The 16,001-nt window shown below is 34.7% G+C and overlaps 2 protein-coding genes across 2 annotated transcripts; one reads left to right on the forward strand and one right to left on the reverse strand.

The window, feature by feature from the left end:
* Positions 1-2,878: 2,878 nt before the first annotated feature.
* Positions 2,879-9,037, forward strand: LOC132701168 (cytochrome P450 4c3-like). Its single transcript, XM_060668891.1, has 11 exons — positions 2,879-2,993; positions 4,815-4,980; positions 5,031-5,137; positions 5,206-5,299; positions 5,353-5,538; positions 6,044-6,113; positions 6,161-6,287; positions 7,389-7,544; positions 7,599-7,833; positions 7,962-8,141; positions 8,703-9,037. The coding sequence occupies exons 1-11, from the start codon at positions 2,991-2,993 to the stop codon at positions 8,864-8,866; spliced, it is 1,488 nt and encodes a 495-aa protein (XP_060524874.1). The 5' UTR covers positions 2,879-2,990; the 3' UTR covers positions 8,867-9,037.
* A 3-nt stretch (positions 9,038-9,040) lies between these two features.
* On the reverse strand, positions 9,041-14,405 carry LOC132701169 (uncharacterized MFS-type transporter C09D4.1-like). Its single transcript, XM_060668892.1, has 7 exons — positions 13,915-14,405; positions 12,548-12,733; positions 12,250-12,430; positions 11,988-12,199; positions 11,833-11,936; positions 11,302-11,412; positions 9,041-9,931 (listed from the first exon to the last, which is right to left on the reverse strand). Exons 1-7 carry the CDS (start codon positions 14,158-14,160, stop codon positions 9,607-9,609), a joined length of 1,365 nt encoding a protein of 454 aa, XP_060524875.1. The 5' UTR covers positions 14,161-14,405; the 3' UTR covers positions 9,041-9,606.
* Between the last annotated feature and the right edge of the window lie 1,596 nt (positions 14,406-16,001).

The following is a 16,001-nucleotide window of genomic DNA, read 5'->3' on the forward strand; positions in this document are numbered from 1 at the left end:
TTTAGAAACAAAAGTGTTATACAAAAGTGTTCGGGTTCAAAATAAGTGTCTTCGGAATTCACTTTATTGCACTACTAGATTAAATTTTAAATAAAAGGCCCTGTATTTTCGTGGATTTTTGGATTGTTTTTAGCAAAAGTTTTTTTTAGTTAGTTTCATTCATAATAAATAAAAAGTCATGTATATTAATTTAATTAGCTTATATAATTTAATAACACCAACAAAATTAAATTTCACCCTAAGGCGTGAAAGTTTCTCAAAAGGAAAGTACTTAGTTTTTTTATGCATTTTTATAGTGCGAAAGTTTTCTCCAGTCTCAAACCACTCGAGAAAGATTAACGATTAAGGAAATACCAAAATCAAATAATTTGCTTTTCTTAAAACAATTCTCAACTAATAATTTCTTCGCTTCAGGTCGTTAGTTATAAATACAATCCCATTGAAGAAGTGGCCACCGTGTACACCGTGAATTTTTTGATACGCGACATCGAATATCATTTTGGGCAAAGTGTGCTTTTGTTCTTCGATAAGAATTTAATTGTCTCGTCGCCATGCACGCGCAGGGGGCGGGTAATTGCGAATAATACAACGATCGTAGTTCTTTCGAATAGGCTACGTGGGTCGCAAAGTGCACGTCGTCAAACTTAAACGGCGTCTTTAATAAGTAATAATCAAAATTTTGTCAAGAGTTAATTCGAACCTGTTTTCGCGTTACGAAAAAAAAATCGTGTTTGCGAAATACTTTGTGCATTCGTTCAAATGCACTTTCAATGACGCGGGTATCGCGCGCGGCAGCGCTGCCCCCGATTTTTACACCTAAATATCAAAAGTGACGAAACGCCGCTCGGTAAATGCAAGGGCACTCGAACGTAAAGAAAGTCTGCTTTGAATATCCTTTGTTTCCGGTTCTTTAACCCTGTAGAATATCACACCTACTTTGTTTTTGAGGTTTAATCTCCACACTCTACTTAATATATTGTTGTTAAATTAGTTTTGGTTAGTTGGTTAGTCAATTGACTTACAGATTCCTTCATGCAAAATTCTCGATGTGTATACCCCAACATTGCCACAAATTAGGCTTTTCTGACTCTTAAAATTTAAAAATTTAATTTATTTCCTAAACAACTTTTAATATCTTTTGTTCCCGTTTCCCGGTTCCGTGTAGAATATCTCACCTATTTTGTTTTTCGGGTATTATCTCCACACCCTACTTAATATACTGTGTTTGAGTTATTTTTGGTAACTTTTATCATAGTTTTATTTCGTTTTGGTTAAAATAAAATAAAAGTAAAATTGAAATTTTATAAAAACAAATTTCACATACAAGTGCCTCCATACAAAGATTTCAACTCTAATGAAAATTAGGCTCTGAAAATTAAAAACAATTATTTTTTCGTCGAAACCAAACTGACTCTTTTTTAAACATAAATTACTGTTTCTGAAACCGATTGATTCGTGTTGTGTTCTTTTATGATGCCTTATGATTAATGAATTGCTTAATAATCATAATAATCGTCATCACCGATTTTGTGTCCATATCGCCTAAACTTATAAACGTACCAATAAAGTTTCTCTTTACTGATTTCTCTTTACTGTATCTAACATAATAAATAAAATAACTGAACATTCTTTCAACATTTAAATAATATTTTCATTGTAAATTACGAACGAATAAGTTACTAAACTTAATCCTTTCCTCCCTAATAAAATTGATACTAGGCTTGGTCTAATAATTAATAGTAATAATATAGAGATTACAAATAACATAATCTATATAAAAAATAAATTAAACATACCCTATAAATATACACTATAGTAAAATTTAATTTAATTTACGTCATATGCTAATAATAAAAATCAGTTTCGATGAGTAAATTTAAAATTAATAAAATAGAAAAAATTTAAAACCACAACGAATAGATTTTACAAATTGTTATTACTTTAGATGTTTCAATTACTTTAATTCCACAACTTAATATTTTGTGTAAACTATTGAAGCAATTTAGAATCTATAAATCACTATTTAGTACTAAAATAACTTAAGGTAATCGTGGTAACAATAATAATATATTTATTATTTTAAGGTATTTATAATTATAAAACTATAAGTTTTTTTATTTATCGTGTAGAATATAAATGTAATGAATTAGCCCCACTTCAAAATGTTGCTATCAATAATAATAATATATTTCGGTTATGATAAATGATATATCAGGGTAGAGCTTAAGTTTATTTTTAAGACTTTCTAAAGTAAGAAATATAAGTATAATTTAAAATATGTATAAAGGAAAATCAGGTATGCTTATTTGAAATAATCTTTCTCATTGTCGTTAACCTCGATACCCATTATATTATATAAATATTTTACTAATAAAGTATTACAATGACGTATTGTACTAATTTAATTTTAATTTAGGCAGCAATGAAATTAATCACGTATTTGTAAATATTAAGATAATAATTTTAAATTTTAAAAGTGCATTTTGCATTTGCTTGGACGTCATTGCCTAGGCTTTGATACGGTTCGCACACCACTGGTCTTAATTACAGGGTATCGGACCGATATTTATTTAAGCGAATTAAAAACTTCATTACATGCTATTAATTAACGTGCATAATTGCGCAGGTTTGATAATTGTGGGCGATTTCTAATGATAATTGGGAGTGCAACGGTTTGTGCGGATTTGGGACAAAATTCCTATTAAACAATATATTTTTTCGTCTATCCGTTGTTAGTATTCAAATAACGCAATGTTTTTTTTATCTACCTTCTTCTTGGAAATTGTGTTATAGTTCAAGATTGCGGCACGAGATTGTGAAATTCGAGAACAGGTTGAAAATAAAAATTCTACTTCTTCATGTCGCTCGCACTCGTCAACGCGATTTCCCAACAATTACCATGCTTCAGTTTTTACTTTTTTGCAACTGTTCTCAGTATCATCCCGCGTCGTTATATTGTGACGTGATCTATACGGTAATTGTTTAACAAGATGGTGAGTCTTTGTCGTAAACATATGCGTAAAATTTACCAAAACCGTGGTTTAATAGCAAAGTAAAATCTAAAATACGCTATTTTTTTTCTAATTATTTAACTGCGGTAATATTAGAAATATGAAAAATGAAAATATGAATCTCGCGTGGTCCTATACCTTTTTACATCTTGCAAGACTTCACATCATTCACAGCATCGCAATCTAAGCAAATTAGACGTAAAAACGACGAATAAAATAAAAAAATTATGCAAATCCGAGGAGCTCCCATCCTCCCGGTAGGAGCTTCATCCTCTTTCTATCAAAAAATCACCCTCTATAGATGATTTCACGATTCTGTTCGGAGTTTTGCTCGTAAACCGTAAGTTCTATGCGAAAATGTCTCAGAACTTTTTATATTCTCCATTAAATTCTACATAAAATTGTTATTAAAGCCTTGGAAAATCAACGTAGTTCTCAGTCCGAAGAGAAAAATGACCCCAGTGCCGTTTTTTGCGGCGAATGTCTTGACAATTATTAGTAGGGTGAACAAAAACGAAGAGAAATAAAATAAATTATTTATGAGCAAGTGTTGTTGTTGAGGTAGATTAATGAAAAAAATTTGTTTTTATTTAATTATCTGCTTTTGCAAATTCTAATGCGAATCACCAATCGGCGTGTCTTTGGCGAAATTTAGATTACTGAATGATGGTGCAGAAAAACTGACAAAATTCCAGTATCATTGGTTACCACCAGAGCGTCAGCTTCATCATCAGTTTTTCAGCTCATATCCTGCTGTAAATGATTGGTTTACGCAGCACAACAATGTGCTTTAATTATCATGGAAAAAGTGGTGTAACTGTCGTCGAGGTGAACAATTTTGCAGAGCCAAAATTGGTGGAACAGGGGAAACCACTTTAAAAAAATTGACCAAGAACTTGCATTTTGCTCTAACAAAAATTTAGTAATAGTATGTATATACGTTTGATGAGTTTGATAAATGCCACTTTGGCCACAAGTTTGATTTGTTTAATGAACGAGTGATTGAAGAAGTTTACCGACGTTACCTATTTCTACGACTATGAGTTTTTGGACATTTTTGTAAAACAGCATGAATACATTCCTTAGTCCTGGAGACAACTTTAAAATACTATGAGTGTCCAAAATCTACTAAAAACATCCAATCACTCCCAAATTTGTGACTAAAATACCGAAAACGCCCAAGTGAGTCGTGACAGTGTTTAAAGAAACTAGCGTTTTAACTTTAAGAATATTTGCGAATTTTAAAGTAGGGAGTAGAAAAAGTAAAATTTGGGGCTGATACTCCTAAAACAAATGTGCGCTATCGAAGCTCTGTTACAATTCCTCGAACGTTCTTTTACCTACATTGCTGTTCCTATTTACAAATCTTCTGGATTCTTCCTGCGTCGTTTGTTGATGAATCGAACTTGCTGACATTTCGCTAAGCATTCTGTTGGCTTCTTCAGAGCTAAACTGAAACTCAGAACAGTTTTTCAGTTTCAGTTTCAGTTTTTTCGCAATAGCCTGTATAAGTTTCTTTTAAAATAATACAATGCTGTTGGCTGCATTAACAATCTGATAAGTACTTCTTATATTAAATCATGTCAGTTACTTAGACAGAAATCAATATGATGTCCTATGGAAAATAAAAAAATTCTTAATCATATCCACTGATATAACGTTTCTTCATCTTATTCTCCCTCTCTATTTGGTTCTCTTTAAGTTTAGTTATCCTGATATCAGCATTATTCAGTAATTATAGAAAAAAGTGCTCAATTTAGTCACTGGACCGAAAAAATATATAATATATACAACACATTTTAGGTGACCTTTGCTTGGTGGCTTTCTGAATTCTCGCTGGTCTTGATATTCTTCGTCGTCTGCTGGCTATGGCTTAATCGGAAGGAAATAGTGTTATCGAGAAAATTGCCTGGGCCGCGTATTTTACCCTTAGTTGGAAATGCTTTAGAATTCTGGTGTAAAGACGAAGGTGGGATGTTTTAAATGTCGATAGGCGGTCTGATGACATCACCGTTTCAGACATTTTTGATAGAGCGGTGGAATTGGTGGGCAGTTATCCGAGTCCGATGAGGTTCTGGTTCGGCCCAAAGTTTACCGTCATGTTGAGGGACGCCGAACACATCGAGGTATTGTGTTGCCTAGATTGACAAGTATTTGATTAGGCGCAAAAAAGTGAATAGGTGTTTTCCTCTAGAAAATACTGCCGTACGCAAAGTTTTCGAACAAATCCGAAGATATCTACAAATTCCTGAAAGTTTTCAACGGGGAGGGACTCATCACCTCTTCCGGTAAGTCGCCAGGCTACCGACATTTCGCCGCTGACGCGTCAACGCGATTTTAGGTGCGAAATGGAAGAAAGACCGAAAACTGATATCGCCTCTTTTTCTGAAACGCTCCGTAATGAAATATTTCCGCGCTATTTTAAGGCACGCGCAAATTTTGGCGGACATTTTAAGTCAGAAAGTTGACGGAGCAACGTTCAACGTTGAACATTACATACACAGGGCTACGACAGACATTGTAAACGGTTGGTTACGTGTGATATGAAGTTGATCAACCACGAATGAGCGAGGGTTTACTCCTGGGTGTTAGTATTTTCAAAAAAATGTTTTAAAATTTATGCAAGTCTTAAAAGCTTTTTTAAAATCTAAACGTAACATACACAGTGTCATCATACACAAAATATGGTCTAATTGTGAATCGCATTAATATAGAATTTCGTTTTTTGATTAAGCAGCCTATAGATTATTTTTTTATATTGCATCTGAGGTTTCCAAAAATACATCTGGTTTTTCATTGTAGTGAGTGATTCTTTAATTCTAGTACTTGGTGTCCCATTGAAAAAATATAAGTTTTATGAACTGCAAAATTTTGGAACTCTCTCTGCAATGTTTTTATAATATAGTCTATCTATCAACCCAGTTAGAAAAGTTTTTCAAAGTAGGACCCTGCTCAGAAGTGCTCCTCAGCCTCATCTTGGTTAGTTCAGCCTGTATTTTCAATTTTGATTATCCAACTCGTTGTCGTTTTAGAGACTGTTCTGGGGATAAGATCGGACGCCCAAAACGGCGAATTGGACGAATTATTGTGTCATATCGCTAGGTAAATGGCGACAAATCACATTTCTACACTTACGCTGTGATTTTCAGGTGCTACGAAATTGTTCACAGAAGAATAATAAAATTTTGGTTGCAAAATGACTTTCTGTACATGTTGTCAAATTATTATTCAGAACAACAGGCCGCCATCAGAGTCATTCAAGAGTTTTTTAATCGGGTAAGACATTATTGAAATAGACACCGACCAACGATACGACTCTTTTATTTATAATGTGTTTTATATATAAATTTATAGCCCTGTGCGGATTTTTCCAAATCGATATCAGTAGTTTCTTCTGACATTCTTGTTTTTTATATTTTTTTATTTAGTTAGCTGTAAATTGCAGTAAAGTCGAGAAATTCATCATCAATATCGTTTCAAGTTCAATGTGTTTTTATTTCCTTCAATTGTTCGCATTACAATAATGTAAAAGAATTATTTCATTCAGAATACCGAAAAATTAATGTATTTCGATGTTTTAAGAGACCCAAATTTTTCACAAACTTAAACTAAAACTCATTAAGAAATAAAGTCCAGTAAGGTAACAAAAAACAACTCTTACTGACATAACAACCAGTACAACTAGTTCTAGTTGTATTCGTTGTGATGCAATGGCGTTTCTAATCAGAACGTTGAATTAGTAGAGTTTTCCAAACAATATACTGTTTTTACGACATAATCCGGTATTTAACTTTGGTAAATTTTTATGAAGGTCTAACCTCGGGCCTACGTCGCAATTCGCAATTCCACAATGAAGTTCCAGAACCGTACTTCGGTATTTCGTGCACACAAATGCTGAAAGCTGACCGATTTGTGTAGAGTTTTATCGGTGAGATTCCTCGATTATTATTAGTTCATCTAGTAAAAAAACTATTTTTACTTTTAAATTCTACTCTCAAAATACAATAGTCCACACGGCACAGTTCTGTTCGGATTCACATATTGCGTCCCTGTCTTGTGGTACACGTGCTGACAACAGGCGGGTCTTAACCTCATTCCGAAATCAAAACCATAAAAGGTTTGTGAAAACGGTATATCGTTCGGAAAACTCTACCATTTCGAAAGACTCCGACGAATTAATGAGAACCTTTTGAAAAATAAAGTCTACTGGCACAACAAAAAACAACCAGAATTGCACCAACCACAACTAGTTGAAGGTTGTAGTTGTATTATGATAATCGTTACACACTCAGCATTTATCGATCTTCCACTAGAATTAAAACGTAATAGAGGGAAAAAAGCTCTGATATAATATTTGCATTCGACCTCACCTTCCAGTGCTTAAAAGCAGTCGAAGCAAGACATGCACTGCCAAAGCAGGAATGCGGGACCCGTTCAGTTTTAGATCAGATGGTAGAGATAAGAAGGCAAGTGCCGGACTTTGTAATCAGCGACCAGCAAATGATCGACCACATGGCTACATTGCAGTCGGCGGTATAAAAATTGTTTAAACCATTAGTAGAACTCTAATTCGAGCGGCCGTTTCAGGCCGAAGACACGATAGCGGTGATCTGCTCGTTTTCGATGCTCATGCTGGGAAAATATCCCGAGTATCAGACCAAAGTGTTTGACGAAATTGTCAGGGTAGTCGGTAGAGACGAAGCGCTCCGCCAAGAACACCTGCCGAAGCTTGAGTATATGGACATGTTCCTCAAAGAAGTTTTGAGGCTGTTTCCGATTGGACCATTCATCGTGCGGGTGGCAAGTGATGACGCTAACATCGGTAAGCTATCCTCCTTGTCTTCAAAATTCAAATAAAAAAATTACTCAGTGGAACGGCTTGCATTTGCTTGCTTGCTGGTGATAGCGACGCCGACTTCTATTAATCTTGATTTAGCAAGCAATTTTCAGCGGGTTGTGAGATACCAAAGGGAACGTCTATCGTTCTCGCGATTCACAATGTCCACAGAGACGCACGCTATTGGGAGAGACCCGATGACTTCTATCCGGATCATTTTTTACCGGAAGCTGCGAGGTCGAGGCACCCTTACGCTTACATACCGTTTAGCGCCGGACCACGAGGCTGCGTGGGTAAGTTACAACTATTTTTGCTCGAATTACAGCCTCGAGCTTCGAGCAAACTTGAACTATTATTGACTTAATTTGTTATTAAACACCCAAATCCGAATAACTCCAGCACCCGTATTTTTTCTGTAAGTAAGCTATAGGATACCCTAATAATCCTGATAAGTCAATATATGACGTTTCATTTAAACACTTTAAGTTAGAATCCATTTTTTGACACCTGTATAAGTTGAAAAGTTCTCTATAATAATATAATATATACGTAAAATTCAAAAATGCTATAATAAACATGGTTTTTACAAAAATGAAACTTTAATGTATTTACTATTTTCGGTATAATATGACAGACATTTTAAAAAGTAACCAAATTAGACCACCAAATATCCCATAAACAAAACTTTTTAAGTGACAACATTGATTATTTATCGAATTGGTTCGGTTTCGCTTAAATTGAATTTTAAAATGAAAAAATGCGTCACAGTTTGAACCATCAAAAATGTAACAGTGGGTAACAATTTGCTAATTTTTAAAGAAAAATAGTTTAATCAGATGTCGCGTCGGTTGTAGGCAAAACGTACGCACAAATGACCTTGAAGATAATTTTGACGACGGTCCTGCAAAAGTACGAGATAGAAGCGGATGGTAGCTTGAAGGATCTTGCTTTGACGACGGATATTTCGGTAAGGTCGAAGGACAACATATATCCGATTCGGCTCCGGAAAAGAATGTGAGGATACGTGCGTGTGTAATTATTAAATCCAATGGTGCTCAGTAGTACCTTAATTTTAACACTAAAAATACATTTTTTTGTCGCTTGCGTTTTCACTTATTATGTATTTTATATATAGTATATAAAGTTGTGATGCTCACGTTTTAGCCTAAGATATTGTTTTTTGACACTTGACAACACTTGAAGGGTTTAAGTTTTTATCTTAAACTCTGCTTTTAAAAGGAAAATCTTTAGTGGCAGATGTTTTAATGCTGGAGCTGATTCAGATCCGTGGCTTTTAAATCGTGTCATTTTAGATACGGGGCTTTTGGAGTTGTAGCTTTTAAAGGGGAACTTTTTAGAACGGAAGGTTTTAGAATCGGGGCTTTTAGAGCGGGAGCTTTTGGAGCTGAAGCTTTTAGAAGTGGAACTTTTGCAGCAAGCTTATAGGGCCTACGCGAGTTTTTAGCGGTGTAACATATACAGCGTCAGAGTGATCTTTGAATGCAGATTTTTTAGAGCGAGACCTTCTAGATCGAGTTTGAAGAGGTAACATCTACAGAGGTCTAAAGAAGGATAATATAACAATAAACTATTACATGAAGGTTATAGAGGCCTAACTTTTTTAACTCCTAAAGTTTCATTCTATTTTTTAGGAAATGTATATAATAAGCATCAGCCTTAAGAATCCTAGCTGGGAAATATGTCAAATAATTTTTTAATTCCACAAGAAAACTCTAAATACAATTCTTCATTCGTTTATTATACTGCTTGAAACTCGTTTTGATTCAACAATTTCAATTCTTTCTCGTCACCATCTCGTTGCACATTCGAAGCGTCCTGTCTTCTGCGTTCGTTAGGTACGAAGGACGTTATTATCGCTCCAACTAAAAGGACTACAGCCTGACTACCCAACGACCAAAAAGCGCCGAAACGCATGTTGAACATTCCCAAAATGAGGGTAATCCCGACACCCATTAACTGTGTCATCGCATTTAAAATACCAGTCGTGGTCGTTTCGTCTGCCGGGTAAGTTATCTCTACCGCAAACTCAAATCCTACAGGCATATAAGCGTTGGTGAAACACCTAGGAAGAAATATCGCAATGTAGTCCCAGATTTGGCTGCAGCTGAGCGCTAAGTATCTTCTTTATTTTATAATACTCAAAAATTGAAAACTGTATTCATTGAACAAAATTTTCATTGTTTAACTAAGTATAACTTAAATATCCGTTTTACGCCAATCAAAATAAAAACAAAATTTTGTTTCTCCTAGAGAGAAATTTTTAGATACTCGGTATAGCGAAGTTTTTTATAATTAGGATTTGAATAGATAGATAAGCAAATAAAACGAAATTTTGACAAAATTCAAATTATTTAAGAATAGTTAATAATTAGGCATCTTCAAAAATGGTAGAATATGCAGTGCTATTCATAAAGCACAACTTTGATATTGTTAGCACTTTTGGAGCAATCTCTATAATATAAAATAAATTTTAAGAAGTCACTATGCTTACTGCGGAAAAAATGCATATAGGGTGTTCGCAAGGTGAAGAGCAAAATTAAGGAGCCGATTCTGATCGAAATATTAATAAAAAAGTTCATCAGTATTTTTTGAAAAACTCAAAAATAGATAATTGCAGGGTTGAAAAAAAATGTTTAATTAATTTTTCTTAATAACTTTTTTTCTCATTTGTCGATTATTGTTATTTTCTTTTCTTAGACTAAATTTGACGTAATGATAAAGACAATGTCCTCAAACTTTTTTGTTTGAAGTATTTTACTAATTTTAAAAATACGCAATTAAAGACCATTAAACTTTAATTATTCCACAATAAAATAAACCGGTTCCAATTGTCTTTTAATCATTTTTAATTTCAATAATTATCAAAACATGCTGTGAAAACACACTAATTTTCTTCATATAGCTATTAGATAATATTTTAAACCTGGATTTTCTTGGAAACGGTGCGTTTTACTCTAATGTAACAAGAGGGTATGTTTTAAATTTAAAGGTGTCTTTACTGCAAGCTTTTAAAATGTGGAAAATGATTTAAATAAAAAAAATTGAGTACATTTTGCTAAGATCATGGACATGAGATCCATTCGTTTTATGTCAAATTTGGTCTAAAAAAAACAAACAAAGTATGCCAAAAGTTTGTTGAGTTTCCGAAAAAATAATATATGAACTTAAACTCAATTAGAATCAACCCTAAAATTTTTTGTACATCATTTCCAGACACCCTGTATGTCTTGACTGTCTTCCACACTAATTGAGAAAATAGCGCTAAAATCGATCATTTTAAATGTCCCTGTACAGAACAAACTTTTCTTCAACAAACTCAAATTTTGAGATTAGGCAAATAATTAAAGCTAGACATAGAAAGATAGGCGTAGTAACGAAGTTTACTTCTTACGATGAAGAGCAATTCTGATCAAACCAGTCAATGGGACTAACCCTAGTATGAGAAAGCTGACGTAGACCAGAAGTTTGGACCGGGTCTGCAGCGAAAACATCGTTGCCACTGTTGCAATTACGGCCGCAAAATAAATAAACACGGTGGTTTCCCTAAAATGTACGAATGTTATGTACGAATAGGCACCAAATCTGGTTACTTGAGAGGTGTAGACTTGTTTTAAAATTACTTTTAATTTTTTGAAAAATATCGAAATAAAAGCATTTAAAAAAAAGTGCCTTTTGTATGTACAGATAGTGAATCAGTATAGCCACTAGATATAAATAAAGAGGCTTTGCTAATAATATGGGTACTTTTAATTTCAACCCAACAATAAGACCTGCCATTTCAACCCTCGCCTTCAACCACTTTCAACAATCACACAATTTTCGGTTTCTCTGTGAAAAGGAAAAAGATATCTCTTTAGAAAGAAAGTAGCGTAAAGTACAGGTTAAAATATCATCAATGTCGAGGTATTTACAACCCTTATATATATCTAGTAGCATGTGGGTAAACCAGAAATAAGTATATACTTGTAGGTATGCGTTTTGTCCAGAATAATACCAAACCCTAAGGAAGCTACCATTCCACCGACTACCATGAGCAACCCTATTCTCCCAGAATCTTCTTCTGAGCTCTACAACACTAAGATTACTTCGTTTTTCCTCAATCGGGTTATTTCACCGACCGGAAAATATTCCAAAATGAATTGGTTCAAAAGGGTTCCCACCGCAGCAAACACCCCAATGTTCAGTCCGTACGCCACAGTATGAAGAGCAAAACCCTTATTGGCGAAAAGCTTTACGAAAAATTTCAAGTACTTTAAGAACGGTAGAGGTATCCGCCTGCGTTCCTCAATCTGCGAGACACTTGGAGGTAAAGGTGGCAGATCTTCAAATTCTACAACAAATTCCTCTGCCTGTGAGCAATTTTCTTGGGTTAGTTCTTACGGAAGAATATAGCGAGCACCACGGGAACCATATAAATAAAAATAACCCAGCAGAGTTTTCTTAAACCCGCGCCCACCAAATCCAAGTCATCGTGATTCGTCACGATGGACGATGGTACTACGAATCCCAGCGCGAAGCCCAATTGGGTACCGAATACTGCCAAGGCGCAAGCCGTAGAAACCTGAAAGTATTCCAACAATATTTCTGTAGCACGTGGTGACCATTAGGGGTGGGATCAGGTAGTACTTATAGCGAATCCCATCCCTAAGTAGTAAAAAGTTTCGTACATGTTGAATACCTCACTCGGTTTAAACCAAACAGCTGCGACTTTTGACGGTAAGCAAAGCACGAATACCTGTGCCGCCGAACCTATACCCTGACCTATTATTACCAAGGCGAATCTGTTCTCGTGAACGGAAAATACTTTTACTGCTGCCGCTAAGAAAGTACCGATTCCGCCGAAAAGAGCTGCCATCCTCAGACCCTGTAAAATTTATGAAATATGCTGAGTATCCTGTAAGCCATATTGGTGGTGCATGTAATCGAATCTCAGAAATTATTTATTTTCTAAAAGCCACTATGAACCAGATGTCCCAGTAACGGCAACGAAAATGGAAACGGACAGTTCTAGAAATTTGAAAAAAAAAAGTAAATCGGGCGATAGAAAGTGCTGCATATTATTTTTCCGAAATTTCTGCAAAAGTTTGCTTAAATTGACCATAGTTAGCGTAAGTGCTGTTTTTTTAATTGCTCTCACAAAAAAGACTGGAGGCGTTCGAACATTTTAACGTATTTTAATAAATCCGGATTCCCCTAAAAAGGGCTTCCTAGGCTTCCCTAGGCTGTAAGTGAGATGATTGCGATTGCTTATCTTAACAAAAGACCAATGATCAAAAATTTATCCAAAAAAAATGCTAATTTATTATGTAGTCAAAAAATTAAGAAACAATTTTCTTCCTCCACACCAATTACAAATCCTTTTGTTTTAAGTAAACTGCCATCGTCAGTCTATGCTTCGAGCACTGAAGTGCGTATCTTCAGCAAAAAAGAGAGCAGCTAAGCAAGTGTTAACTAATCCATTGTTGGAGACTAACTAATTTTATTAACCATAGAGGTTTTTAAGTATTAAAAAATGAAAAATAATTATACATAAAACATATCATCATGTTATTTCATTCTCGTGCCAGTTACTAGTTTGCCGATCCTTTTAAATAGTGTGATTGTGTTTATGGCATTAAAAATATCTTATTTGAAACTCACGAGTTCATCCTAATCCATTCCCTAGAGGAAATCGATCGAAAAATACTGATTATTTCAATGCACAATTCTTGAAATTAATTGAAAATGGGCAAGGATACTAACAATTAAATTCTTTATTAATATTTTTCAGATTTTTGTTAAAATTGTTAACATTAATTTTACTTTTAGAACATTAAACAAAAAAGAATAGAGTTTATCTCAACTTTAAACTCGAGTTTTAAAAATTAAGATAGAAATGGTAGCCGTTTCAGAAACTCAAAAATAATTTTCAGCATTTTCTTATGACCGATTGATTTAACAATTTTTTTTGAAAATTTTTAAAGCCGTCTCTTTCCCTAATACCGTACCTCGTTGCCTTTACTGAAAGATCCGGTATATCTCAATATTAGCGACAAAAAATCTTACTTTCTTTTCTATAAAGTACGAAACAGGAACGACCAACAGAGGATACAAAGCCATGTATATGATTGACGTCCAATCCACGTCGGTGGGTCCAACTTTGTAAAACCTCATAACGATGCTGGATATAATCGAGTATTCCATCCATTGGAATGAGTTGGCGGCCGAATATGACACGTATATAAGTAAAATTATCCATCGCCTCTTGTAAACTTGCGTTTTTTCGTTGCTGCTTATTTTCATTTCCAACATTATTTTACCTGGGTTCAGGCACTTCGCGACAACAAGGCTCTGAAGTATTGAGATTTTGGCGCGATATTTACAATTAAATAAGTCGCACGAAGTAATTAAAGCAATTTTCTCTGTTAGGAACCAAACCAAATTATCCCATTTCAAAAACTGAGAGGAGCAAATTTTAAATCAGATGTTAAACATTTACACTTTCATTTCCGAATTAACTAAAACAAACGGCGACAGATAAGCAATCGTACCCATTGTCCCACGAACACGATAAAATCTAGCACTAATATTAATTCTGTCCTCAGATGCGAAAGGTCGTACACGACGAAATTACCCAATTTAAGGCGTCGAAGGCTTAAGCCGGGTTTTTCTATTCTACTGGCAACAGGGCAATGCGTAACTGAAGAGTTTCCTTTTCAAGTTTTCTGTTGGCAGATCTTTTGACTTGGAACTATTCTAAATTACAATCGAACATCGTCGCTAAACACCACATCCGAATAAAGTCATTATAATATATGTACATGATGATTCGCATTGAGGAATCAGTAAAAAGGAAATTACATGCTATTTCCAAAACTATTGGACCCAATAGGTAGGTTCGACATTTTTCTATTTTAACTGAAAGCGAAAGATTTTTTTTTAAAAGACGATAAAAAAAATTAAGGGCAAAATATTCACATTTACGTCCGCCGTAAACATTAAAAAAACAAATGTCGGCGCGAGGCTAGAAAACGAAACCTTTACGCGAGACTAGGCTGCGTGACGTCAGTAGCCAGACACATAATAATCGGTGTTGGGTTTAGAGTACAGACATTTAATCTTTACAAAACAGCAAGTGCTCAGCGTGAAAAGGACAAGACAGAAAGATATCGCGGAATATTTTCAGAGAGTACCGGCTGCGGAGCCCTCAACCGAAAAGTCTCCCTGAATTGAAAAATATGTTTTCCAAGTGGACTCCAAAAAAATAGATTCTGAGATTATATCTACGTGACTGGTCGTTCTCCTAGAACGTATCTCATTGAAAACATCATATAGTTCACATCACGAATCAACCCAATTTTCGTTAAAAAGTAATTTCGATTTTTAGAAGTCTAAACAAGTTATCAAAATCAAATAATTTCAGTTGGTTATCCCCCACCATAGGTGTACGATGCTTCGTACATTTCTGTTATCCTATATTTGTGTATCATTTTCTTTAAAACATTGAAAGTAAAGCTACGTTCTCATGAAGGCGAAATACGCTTATGTATTCGCTTATGAGACACTCTTCAGTTTTATTGCCTGATCGCTTAGCCAATGCAAGAGGGAACTTTGATTCGGCAAAAAATATATAATATTTTGTAGATTATAGATCATTTACTGCATGCAAAACAGAATATTCAATGCAGAAAAAAAAGCAGATAATAGCTTTCCTCACCTTGCCGGCATATGTACCATGTTTTAAGGCAGAATTAAATTTTACCCATTAGTGCTAAACAAAAAAAATTTGGATGTAGAACAGCTTCGTTTAAATTTGCGTTATTTTCCAAAAGCTCGTACACCGTTTCTACATTGACATGGGGTAAATTTCGCGAATCAGCCCTTTGATAACCTTGAAGCATTGCGTTTGCCACAAACAAACGTTTATGAGAATTCGTAATCCTCTGTTGTCCGGCACAGCGTGGCGTCTGCTGTCTGGCTACTGACGTCACGCGGCGTAGCCTCGCGCAAAGCTCTAGCTTCACACCGAGAATCGATTTTAAAATGTTTATTCATTTTTTTTTTCGTTTTTCAATAACAAACTTTCTAGATTTTAGAGTTAAAATAAAAGTCACACGAAAAATGTCGAACCGATCTATTGTTATCTGACGTCT

This window comes from Cylas formicarius, unplaced genomic scaffold (genome assembly GCF_029955315.1).
Source record: "Cylas formicarius isolate icCylForm1 unplaced genomic scaffold, icCylForm1.1 PGA_scaffold_4__25_contigs__length_36172078, whole genome shotgun sequence".
Classification (NCBI taxonomy): Eukaryota; Metazoa; Arthropoda; class Insecta; order Coleoptera; family Brentidae; genus Cylas; species Cylas formicarius.

Excerpts from the sequence above, each read along its gene's own strand:
- LOC132701169 (XM_060668892.1), bottom strand. The coding sequence starts at position 14,160 with ATGTTGGAAATGAAAATAAGCAGCAACGAAAAAACGCAAGTTTACAAG. Across the intron at positions 11,413-11,832 it reads GACAAAACGCATACCTACAA|GGAAACCACCGTGTTTATTT; the intron begins GTATATACTTAT and ends CGTACATTTTAG. Across the intron at positions 9,932-11,301 it reads GTCAGCTTTCTCATACTAGG|GTGTTTCACCAACGCTTATA; the intron begins GTTAGTCCCATT and ends ATTTCTTCCTAG.
- LOC132701168 (XM_060668891.1), top strand. Across the intron at positions 4,981-5,030 it reads ATTCTGGTGTAAAGACGAAG|ACATTTTTGATAGAGCGGTG; the intron begins GTGGGATGTTTT and ends TCACCGTTTCAG. Across the intron at positions 7,545-7,598 it reads TGGCTACATTGCAGTCGGCG|GCCGAAGACACGATAGCGGT; the intron begins GTATAAAAATTG and ends CGGCCGTTTCAG.